The sequence below is a fragment of the Megascapheus bottae genome, chromosome 9, assembly GCF_031878675.1.
Source record: "Megascapheus bottae isolate mThoBot1 chromosome 9, mThoBot2.hap1, whole genome shotgun sequence".
NCBI classification, from domain to species: domain Eukaryota; kingdom Metazoa; phylum Chordata; class Mammalia; order Rodentia; family Geomyidae; genus Megascapheus; species Megascapheus bottae.
In genome coordinates, this window is record NC_143517.1 from 69,100,660 (window position 1) to 69,112,334 (window position 11,675).

The 11,675-nt window shown below is 48.8% G+C and overlaps 1 protein-coding gene across 1 annotated transcript; it reads left to right on the forward strand.

Moving 5' to 3' along the window:
- Positions 1-3,131: 3,131 nt before the first annotated feature.
- Rpl8 (ribosomal protein L8) lies at positions 3,132-6,232 on the forward strand. Its single transcript, XM_090339634.1, has 6 exons — positions 3,132-3,211; positions 3,444-3,591; positions 3,678-3,819; positions 4,013-4,231; positions 5,707-5,822; positions 6,039-6,232. The coding sequence occupies exons 2-6, from the start codon at positions 3,454-3,456 to the stop codon at positions 6,195-6,197; spliced, it is 774 nt and encodes a 257-aa protein (XP_090195760.1). The 5' UTR covers positions 3,132-3,211; positions 3,444-3,453; the 3' UTR covers positions 6,198-6,232.
- The last annotated feature ends 5,443 nt before the right edge of the window (positions 6,233-11,675 follow it).

Here is an 11,675-nt window from a genome sequence, read left to right on the forward strand (position 1 = left end):
TAACATTCCAGAAGGTTACATATGTGTTTGGATAAACAGAACATGAATCCAAGGGATTACTTAGGAAAAGTGGAATGCGGAAGGGAATGATTTTGAAGGACTAATTTTGAAATAAATTGCAAATACATATAAAAACATTACAAAGACTCTCAATATAAGCTGTTGATCAGTAGGAGGATGGGGAAAGAGAAACAGAGTCAATGTTTGGCCTGTATTAGTGGGAGGGTTTGGGCTTACAAAAAGGATGAAAGAGGGCTGGACGGTAGAGTACATGCATGAAGCCCTGGGTTTGATTCCTCAGTAGCACATACACAGAAAATGCCAGAAGTGGTGCTGTGGCTCGGGGACAACACCCTTGAGTTTAAGCTGCAGCACCAGCCAAACAAAAAGAAAGAAAAAGATGAAAGAGTATCAATATGGTTGAAGTAGAGTAAAACTATGAACAGCAATGAAACTTCTGGAAGTTGTTTTGGTAAGAGGATGAGTGAAGAGGCTGGGAGTTTGGCCTAGTGGTAGAGTGCTTGCCTAGCATGCACAAAGACCCGGTTTCGATTCCTCAGTACCACATACATAGATAAAAAGCTGAAAGTGGTGCTGAGGCTCAAGTGGTAGAGCTCTAGCCTTGAGAAAGTCCAAGGACAGTGCTCAGGCCCTGAGCTCAAGCCCAGGACTGTTAAAAAAGAAAGGAAATTAGGGGCCAGGAGTTTGGCCTAGTGGTTAAAGTGCTTGTCTAGCCTGCACGAGGACCCGGGTTCGATTCCTCAGTACCACATACATAGAAAAAAAAAAAAGCCAGAAGTGGTGCTAAGGCTCAAGTGGAAGAGTTCTAGCCTTGAGAAAGTCCAAGGACAATGCTCAGGCCCAGGACTGGCAAAAAAAAAAGAAAGGAAATTAATGAAGTTTCAGGTCTTTTTTTTTTGAGTTCTTTGATCCATTTAGAGTTGATTTTTACAGGGTGAGAGAGAGTTTTAGTCTCAGCAGCTTGAGTTGCTGGGGAACAGAAGCCAAGCCAAGCAAGACAGAGGTCCATCATTACTGACACCAAATTATGTGTGTGTAACAAGAAGCACTTTCAGAACATTTTAAAAGTTATTTTAGAAGCCGGGCACGGTGGCTTACAGTTGTAATCCTATGTACTCATGAGGCCGAGACCTGAGAATCCTGGTTCAAAGCTAACCCTGGCACTAAATTCCATGAGACTCTTATCTCCAATTTACCAGCAGAAAACCAGAAGTGGTGATATGGCTTGGAAGTGGTAACGCTAGTCTTTACCTGAAGAGTTCAGAGACAATGCCTAGACCCAGAGTTCAAGTCCCACAACACACACACACACACACACACACACACACACACACACACACACACGTTATTTTAGAATAACAGGATAAAGTAGGGAGAAATGGAGAAGAAACATCCTACTTCTCATACAAGAAATGGGAGCTGAAGACTCCTTAAAGGACAATTTTAAGCCAGGGGTAGTGGCTTGAACCTATAAATCATAGTTATGTGGGAGGTAGGTATCAGGTGTATCACAGTTGAGACCAGTTCCAGCAAAAAGAACAAGAAGCCCCATCTCAATAAAAAGGGTGCATGCAGTACTGTGCACCTACCTGTACAATCCCAGGTATGCACAAAGCGGAACTAGGAAAATGACATGATGGCCGTGGCAGAAACGATCTTGTTTGAAAATTAAAGTACAAGAAGAAGGAGTTAAGTGATAATGTGCTTGCCTAGCAAGTACTGGCACCAGAAGGTCCATGGAACACTTTATCAGAACTATGAGGGCCCAAGAACTCCTTGGCTAGCGTCAAATGCCCCCACCCATACCTGTTGAGCTTCTGCTTTATGTCGTACTTACTAGCTAGAAAGGCTGAGCCACTTCAAGACTATGAGGAACAGTGGTGCTGCCATGGTCACACCTGCAATTAGATACTCAGGAAGCTGAGATGTGAGGTTTGTGGTGAGATGCTAGGCAAATGCAAGAGACTCTTACCTCTGATTATCCAGCCAGAGGTATGGCTCAAGTGATTGAGCACCAGCCTGAGCAAAGAATCAAAGAGCTGTAGTCCAGCCCTAATAGCTGTTCTCTCTCTCTCTCTCTCTCTCTCTCTCTCTCTCTCTCTCTCTCTCTCTCTCTCTCTCTCTCTCTCTCTGTCGAGCAGCCACTCTTTCTCTTGTGAACTGGGCAGGGGCCTGGCCTCCTACCTGCACTCAAGGCCTTAACAACCTGGCTACACTTCATCCTAACTGGGGAGCCCAACCTGGCTGGGTGTCTGAGTTCTCTTTCAGTTAGTGGTTTCTGGAAGAACAATCTCAAGCAGCTCCTTGAATTCTGCAGCTCTGCAGTCTCTTTGCAAACAGGTCTTAGATCCAATAAACCACTCTCAAACCGTAAATAGTTCTGTGGCTCAAGCAGTGGAGCTCTAGCCTTGAGCAGAAGGCGGCTCAGGTACAGTGCACAGGCCCTGAGTAAAAGCCCACAACTGACAAGGGAAGAAAGACCCATCAGGCCGGGCACCGGCGGCTCACACCTGTAGTCCCGGCTACTCCGGAGGCTGAGACCTGCCAATCCGGGCAGGAACGTCTGAGGGACTCTTAGCTCCAATAAACCACCCGGCTCCAAGTGGTCGAGCATTATTAGCCTAGAGCTGACGAGCTCCGGGACCGCGCCCAGGCCCAGAGTTCAAGCCCAAGGCCGTCTGTCCGGACCCCAGCCTGATCATCCTCGGAGGACAGGGAGAGGGTCTCTTTTCCCCGGGGTCTTCCTTCCCCTAGCCCACCTGGACACCCATCACCTCCCTCCAAGGGCTCTGGGTTCCCCTTCCCCACCACTCAAGGACTCGGAGGGAGCCGCCGAAAGGCGGTGCTGGACCCCGCGTTCCCGCCCGGGAGACAATGCCGCCCTTATCAGAGGGAACCTCCTTCTACCCGGCCCTCGAAGCTGGCTCAGTTCCTGCTCTCCGTCCTGGACCAATCCCTCAGCCAGGAGAGGGTTCCTCGGCCACGCCCAGGGGGCGGCGCCGGCCGGGACCAGCGCACCCTCCCTAGTGCGCCTGCGCGGCGGCCTGCCTGGCAGGAGGCAGAGATTCCTCAGGAAACTACAGATCCCGGGATGCACTGCTGCAGGAAGCTGCCTTCTCTCTGGCCACGCCCCGGAAGATAAGGCGGCTCGCTGGTCCGGCCTTTCTTTTTTGGGCCGCGCTCGAAGCAGGTAAGTTGCTGCTGGGCGCTTTGGCCTTGTGGCCATCCGCCGCCATCCACCGCCTTCTCCCGCTGTCAGCTGTCGCTTGTCAAGCGGTGTCGTAACCCGCACTTCAGGCGACTCTTCTGAGGGTGCGGGCGCGCCGCAGGGGCGCAGTCGGGGGGCGTCCCGGGGCGGCGGTGCCGGGCAGCGGGTTCGAAGGGCGGCGGGGCCGCCGACGCTGACGCTGGGCCCCGTTCAGACCCGCAGCGATGGGCCGTGTAATCCGCGGGCAGAGGAAGGGCGCCGGCTCCGTGTTCCGGGCCCACGTGAAGCACCGAAAGGGAGCCGCTCGCCTGCGCGCCGTCGACTTTGCGGAAAGGCACGGCTACATCAAAGGCATCGTGAAGGTGCGGGGGCCGCCGGCCGGGCGGGCGGGCGGGGGCGGGAGGGGGCGCCCCGGACGACACGGCCGTCACGCTGCCGCCTTCCTCAGGACATCATCCACGACCCCGGCCGCGGTGCGCCCCTCGCCAAGGTGGTCTTTCGCGATCCCTACCGGTTCAAGAAACGCACCGAGTTGTTCATTGCCGCTGAGGGCATCCACACGGGCCAGTTCGTGTACTGCGGCAAGAAGGGTGAGCCTCAGGGAGGGAATGGGGAGGCGGCCTGAGGAGCTGGAGTCGGCTCTGCTGGAACGCGTGCTGGCAGAGGTGCACCTGTGCGATCCTTGTGGGTCGATTGGGGTAGAGTGATGGAGGAGCGGTGGAAGAGGGTCTATCGGAGGCCTTGACATTGCTCTTGATTTCATGCTACCACTTCTCGTTGCAGCTCAGCTCAACATTGGAAATGTTCTTCCCGTGGGCACTATGCCTGAGGGTACGATTGTGTGCTGCTTGGAGGAGAAGCCTGGGGACCGTGGAAAGTTGGCCCGGGCCTCTGGGAATTATGCAACAGTCATCTCCCACAATCCTGAGACTAAGAAGACCCGTGTGAAGCTGCCATCCGGCTCCAAGAAGGTCATCTCTTCAGCCAACAGAGCTGTTGTTGGTGAGTGCCAGACAAGTCAAACACTAAAGCCTACCAGAGACTGTTTTTGGACTCAGGAACTTGATTGACTGCCTTTTTGACAGCTTTAGTTTTAAGTAGGCAGCATATATTTCACTGCTGGCGTCCAGTTCTATTCAGAGTTGGTTTATTCCAGGGTTATGTTTACGGACTAAGTAAAGCTGCTGGCTGTGCACTATGTCACTTCCTGGTGTAATCAAAAGCTGAATGAAATTCTCTGCTTCCCCAGCATCTCACCTCATTAAGTGCCTGACATGATGGAGAGAGAGTGGTTTGGCTTACCTTACCTTGAGGAGGCTTTGTGTTTGTTGTGTGGGTGGGCTCCCTAGGAGGGAGGCTGCCAAGCTTGTGGGTCATGGGGCTTGAACTTGGCCTGGCACTGTCCCTGAGCTCTTCTGCTCAAGGCTACCATCCTGTCCTTGAGCCAGGCCCCACTTCCCGTTTTCTAGAGGTTGATTGGAGATAAGAACCTCAGGTCCTTTTCTGTCTGGGCTGGCTTTGAACCCTGATCCTTAGATCTTAGCCTTCTGAGAGCTAGGATTACAGGAGTGAGCCACCACACCCTGCTTAGGCTGCCAAGCTTTCTGCCAGGTCACTGTGGAAGTACTCTTGCTCTTATGTTTTGTTTTGGCTGTTCTTGGGCCTTGAACTCGGGGCCTAGACTCTGTTCTTGAGCCTCTGCTCAAGGCTAGTTCTCTGCCACCTCTGGCTTTTTCTGTCTTTGTGGTACTGAGGAATTGGACGCAGGCATGCTAGGCAAGCACTTTACCACTAAGTTACACTCTCGGACCTTCCTGCTCTTCTGTTAATTGGTTGTATGGTTTGAACTCTGCCTGAACACTGTCCTTAAACTCTTAAGCTCAAGGCTAGCTGCAGCTCAAGTAAGCCACAGAGGTTAAGGAGCTAAGTCTCACAGACTTTCAGGCTCTGGCTTGCTTCGAATTGTGATTCTCAGATCTCAGCCTCCTGAGTAGCTAGGCTTACAGGTGTGAGTCACAGACGCCAGACTTACTTTTTGTTGTTGTTTTTCCAGTTCTGGGCTTGAGCTCAGGGCCTGAGCACTGTCCTTGGACTTTCTCAAGCCTAGCACTCTACCCACTTGAGCCTCAGCACCACTTCCCAGCTTTTTGCTATGTATGTGGGGTACTGAGGAATCGAACCCGGGTCTTCATGCATGCTAGGCAAGCAATCTACCACTAGGCCAAAACTCTTGGCTCCTCAGACTTGCTTTTTGTTTGGCCAATCGTAAGGCTTGAATTCTGGTTCTAGAATATGTCTCTGAGCTCGTCAGCTCAAGGCTAAAGCTCTCTCACTTGAGCCAGAGTGCTATTTCCTTGCTCTTCTGCTTTGAGGTGATTGCAGAGATGTGGGTGTGGTAGAGGACTAGTGGGGCTGCTTCAACCAACTATAGGGTCCTGTGATGCACAGCCACTTAAAGTATGTTATCTTCCCTGCAGGTGTGGTGGCTGGAGGTGGCCGAATTGACAAACCTATCTTGAAGGCTGGCCGTGCCTACCACAAATATAAGGCCAAGAGGAACTGCTGGCCCCGTGTAAGGGGTGTGGCCATGAATGTAAGTAGTCCAGAAATGGTGACAGATTACCTGGGGTTAAAGTGCCATGTGGCTGGTTTGGTTAGACAAGTTCTCTTTCCTAGGTATGTCCATTAGAGGGGGAATCTTTGTACTAGAACTATTCTAGCCTAAGGGCACACTAGATCCTATCAGTGTCTTCCTAATGCAGATTGGGGTCATCCTTATGCTAATGCCATCATCTCTCTGTGCCTTTAGCCTGTGGAACATCCATTTGGAGGTGGTAACCACCAACACATCGGCAAACCCTCCACTATCCGCAGAGATGCTCCTGCTGGACGCAAAGTGGGTCTCATTGCAGCCCGTCGGACTGGACGACTCCGTGGAACCAAGACTGTGCAGGAGAAAGAGAACTAAGGCTGAAGAGATCAATAAAATATATCTTTGGGCTATTTGGTTGTGCTTACTATATTTCTGTGCTGTCCAAGGATTAGAGGTCCTGCTGTGGAGCCCATTGTACAGAGTAGAATGAAGGTCAAAGAGACTACTTTCACAAATGAAACTAGTTCTGAGCACTGCTGTGGAGCCCAGGCTCGCTTTGTTTTTTACAATTATTTAATTTATTGCCAGTCCTGGGCTTGAGCTCAGGGTCTGAGCACTCTCCTTGGGTTTTTTTTCTCAAGGCTAGAGCTCTACCACTAGAGCTACAGCTCCACTTCCAGCTTTTTCTACGTGTGTGGTACTGAGGAATTGAACCGGGGTATTGGTGCGTGCTAGGCAAACACTACCACTAGGCCAAACAACTGGCTGCTCGCTTTGTTTTGAGGGAAAGACTAGATGTGTGCCATCACCCGTTGGGTTTGTGGAAGCAGCGCTATGCCTGGGAGTAGCTTATCCTTCAAGGGGGGAAGCCTTTTCCTGGGGAAGGGTATGCCAGTTCAACGGATTTGTCCCACCCCTGTAGATGTGGGGGTTCCATCTTGCCTACTACTGCAGATGGTCAAGTGGTCAAGAGCAGTGTCACCTTTATAGTCACTAGGAGCATTGGAGAATCCTGGGCGTTTTCTGGTCAGTTTTGGCACTTGAACTCTGGTCCTGGGTGTTGTCCATGAGTTCAAGGCTACCACCCTATCCCTTGGGCCACAGTGCCACTTCTGGTTTTCTGGTGGTTGATTGGCTATAAGAGTCTCACTGACTTTAGTGCCCGGCTGGCATTGAATTGCAATCCTTGGATCTCAGCCTCTTGGGCAACATGGATTACAGGTGTGAGACACCTCTCCCAGCTTTGCTGTTGATTCTTGGATCTGATGGTCCCACACAGTGAATTGCCAGGGCCTGAGCACTGTCCCTGGGCTCCTTTGTTCAAAGCTAGTGCTCTATTTAGAGCCACAGTACTATTTCCCCTCCTCCGCCGAGTCATTGGACTTGAACTTGGCTTGAGCACTGTCCTTTGGATTTCTCAGGGCTAGAGCTCTGCCACTTGAGCCACAGCACCACTTCTGGCTTTTTTCTATGTGGTACTGAAAAATTGAACCCAGGTCTGCCTGCATGCTAGACAAGCACTCTACCACCAGACCAAACTCCCTACACCCACTATTGGGTTTTGAGTGCTTAACTGGACTTGGAGACTTTTATTCTTGGTCTGGCTTTGAACTGGTTTAATGTTCTCCCACGGTTCCTAGACCACCAGAAAGTGTCCACCTACTGTGACTTGGATGGCAAGGAGCTGGTATGTGACCCTGTTGTGAAGCAAATGGCCACCAGCCACTGTACTTTTCAGCCCCTTCTGTCAAGGGTATCCCTGGGAAGTCAATGAAAGTTTATAGCAGCCTAGAGTTTGAGCACCAGAACCAGCAAAACCATGCATAGCGGGTGCATTAATTACTGAGGCATATTCTATGTATCTTGATTCTTAGCCAGCACAGGCTGAGCAGCATCCATGCATAGTTCTATCAGTGCTCTTGGGCTGTACAGAACCTTTCAACTAATATGTAAGCTATTGCTTGTTTTATTTATTTATTTATTTTTATTGTATTTAGTAAAAGAGTTACATGATATTTGCCAGATAGAAGGTGCATTAATTCACATACATTGATACCCTTTCCCATGTCTTGGTACCCATTTCCTTCCCCCCCACACCCCCCGGCTATTGCTTGTTTTAGAGCAGTATGAATACTGCCTAGAGAGCTATTTAGCCAGGTGAAGTGTTCCCAGGACTAGTGTGCACCTGCGGGTTGATTTCTCCCTGTCAGTGCTGTACTATGAACCCCACCTGCCCTGGGCATTCCCTGCACTTCAGAAAACATGGCAGACGAGAACTTTCATTTGGACGGGTATTTATTATGGAGGGTTATTAGAAGAACGGTATTGGGAAAGCCCTAGACACAGTTGCCTTGGCCATTAGCTGCCACTGCTCTGTCCGGGGCAAAGTATTCTGACCTTGGACAAGCAGCACACCCATCTAGGGGTGCTTACTAGAGAAACAGTGGCGGCACCTACCACTTCCCCCTTGGGGAAGAGTGGAAACAGTCCCTTGAATGCAAAAATAGTTTTTGCTAGTAGGAACTTGGCCAGAGGATTATCCTTGAGCTTTTGTGCTCAAGAATATTACTCTACCACTTTGGAACAACATCATTTCTGGCTTTTTGGTACTTAAGTGGAGATGAGTCTTATGGACTTTAATCCCCAGTTGGTTTTTAATCTCAGTCCACAGATTTCATGCCTAGGCTTGCCTCAAGCCATGATCCTTGGATCTCAACCTCCTGAGTAGCTGGGATTATAGGTGTAAGCCACCAATCCTTTTTTTCTTTTCTCCCGCTTTTCCTTATGCTTATGCCTAGAACAAGGTTTATTTTCTCTTTAAACAGGATATGCTTAAGTTGATTTTAAAAAATCAGCCTAAAAAAAAACCCAACAGTCTATGGAGGCTGAGATCTGAGGATCACAGTTCAAAACCAGCCTGGGCACTAAAGTCTGGGAGACTCTTACCTCAGTTAACCACTAGAAAACTGGAAGTGGTGCTGTGGCTCAAGGGGTAGGGCGGTATCCTTGAGCTAAAGAGCACAGAGAGAGCGCCCAGGCCCAGAGTTCAAGCTCCATAACCCCCTCTCCCCCCTCCCCCCCACACAGTAAGCTTTCTATTATGAAGGAGACTATCCCCATCACTAACCATTCTGACATTATTTCTGGAACCTAAAAAGTATGAAATACCTACCAAATAACTACCTTTCTGGTGTGTTTCATTAGCTCCAAATTTTAAGGGCTGAAGAGTTAACAGTACCTGGGTGTTAATTTACCCTGCTGCTCAGAAGGCTACTCCTTAGGTTATTCCTACCCCCTCAAGGAAATCTTGTGTGGGGAAGTAATTACTATTCAAAATGAAGTCCTGTCTCCAACACACGTGAAAAACACTGGTCAAGTTACAAAAATGTCTTCAATGGAAATCATCTAATTTTTAAATCAATGGCACCCAAGCTAGGCCAACCAGAGAATATCACAGTGAAGGCGGATGGGCATTTGGGATGAATGCAGTTGCCCCATGTGCACCTGGGAAATACACTACACAGAGGAGGATGTGAAGAGATCTCAGCTGGGCCCCCAAATCCTTAGGGCTGTGTGTTCCTACCACATCAGGCCAGTTTCATCCTCTGCACCCATTTGCCAAAAATGACAAATCTGACTTTTTGTTTGTCAGTCCTAGGGCTTGAATTCAGGATGTGGGCACTATCACTGAACTTCTTTTGCTCAAGACAGCACCACTTCTGGCCTTTTCTGTTTATATGTTACTGAGGAACATGTATGCTGGGCAAGCATTCTACCACTAAGCCACATTCTCAGCCTGTGTGTGGCTTGTCTTTTAAATTTCTAATTTTTTTTTTTACAGAAGAAGTAAAACTGGCCAATAAACACACGAAGACATGCTTAACATCCCTGCCCATAAAGGAAATGCAAATCAAAATCAGTGAAATTCCATCTCACCCCAATAAGAATGGCCATCATCAAGAAAAGGAAGAGGTGACACTGTCTAAAAGGAAATGTACTTTTAATTGGGTGCTGGCCCAGGACTGTAATCTTAGCTAGTCAGCAGGCTGAAATGTGAGGATTGTGGTTCAAAACTAGTCAAGTCAGGAAAGTCAGGAGATGAGGCTCATTTCTAATTAACAAAAAGGAAACCAGAAGTGGCCTTGTAGCTCAAAGTAGTAGTGACCTAGTGGTAGACTACTTACCTAGAGTGCATGAAACCCTGGGTTTGATTCCTCAGTACCACATCCACAGAAAAAGCTGGAAATAGTGCTATGGCTCAAGTGGTGCTACTCTTGAGAGCCCAAGGACAGAGCCCAGCCCCTGAGTGCAAGCCCCAGGACTGGCAAAACCAAAAACACACACACCCCAAACAAGCAAACACATAAAAACAGAAAGGAAATGAAATGGGCTGGGAGCGTGGTCTAGCAGGAGAGAGCTCAATAGCATGCACAAAGCCCTGGTTCCATTCCTTGGTACCATATACACAGAAAAAGCCAGATGTGGTGCTGTGGTTCAAGTGGTAGACTACTAGCCTTGAGAAAACTCAAGGAAAGTGCCTAGGCCCTGAATTGAGCCCTGGGCTGGCAAAAATAAACAAATAAAAAAAGGAAAAAGAATGATGAAAAATAGAAAGTTTCTGAATTGTAAAAGATTCACACTACATGGTTTTTTGCTGTGCCAGTCAGTCTTGGGGCTTGAACTTGATTTTGTTTGCTTAAGGATAGTGGTCTAGCCAGGGGATGGTGCTCACACCTGTAATCCTAGCTATGCAGGAGGCTGTCATCTGAGGATCAAGATTCAAAGCCAGCTCGGGCACAAAAGAACCTGAGACTTTTATCTTCAATTAACCTCCAGAAAATGGGAAGTGGGGCTTGGCTAAAATGCCCAGGCCCGGAGATAGGGCGGTAGCCTTGAGTGGAATTGTTCAGGGACAGTGCCCAGGCTGAGTTCAAGCCCCATGACCCACAAAAGGGAAAAAAAAAAAAAAAGGTTCGTGGTCTAGGGGCCGGGAGTTTGGCTTAGTGGTAAGAATGTCTGCCTAGCATGGAGGAAGACCCAGGTTTGATTCCTCAGTAACACATATATAGAAAAAAGCCAGAAATGGTGCTGTGGCTCCAGTGGTAGAGCTCTAGCCTTGAGAAAGCCCAAGGATAGTGCTCAGGCCCCGAGTTCAAGGTCCAGAACTGGCAAAAAAAAAAAAAAAAAAACGAATAGTGGCCTACCATTATCTATAGCTCCACTTACAGCCTTTTGAGTAGTCCCTTGGGCTTTCAAACTCAGGATCCTCAGAGCTCAGCTTCTGAATAACTAGGATTACAACTGTTAACCATCAGTGCCTGGCTCTTTTTAGCTGTTTATGTTCAGACTCAGCAACAAAATAAGAGTAGAAAATGAAAACTCATGGCCTGTTGATATATGGAAAAAAAAAAAAAAGCTCTATAAGGCTCCCTATAGCAACCACAGGCAAAGAGAGTACCATACATAGGAAGAAATCAGACACTGGGCATTGGAACAATGGGAAAGAAGGTTCTAGGCATCTCAGAAATCTTTAAGGCCGCTTCTCCTTTCACAAGCCCAGAGACCTTAGAAGACAGATTGATTTGGAGTGGTCTAAAGACTTCCTGTCCTGGGGCATTTTAGCATTCAGCTCCGAGTGTGTGTTGAAGCCAGGCCCAGAAGGAAAGCCCATGGCTTCTCTAGCTGTGGTTCAGGTAGACCTAGACATGGCTTGTGCTGTTGCTCTTCAGGGATTATCCAGTAGATCTTGCTGGTGCTCAGATGGTGCTGGTCCTGCTGGCATACTGAATGCAAAATTATGTGTTTATGGTGATTTTCATTAGAATCCCAAAGGGAAGCCTAGAAATCATGCAG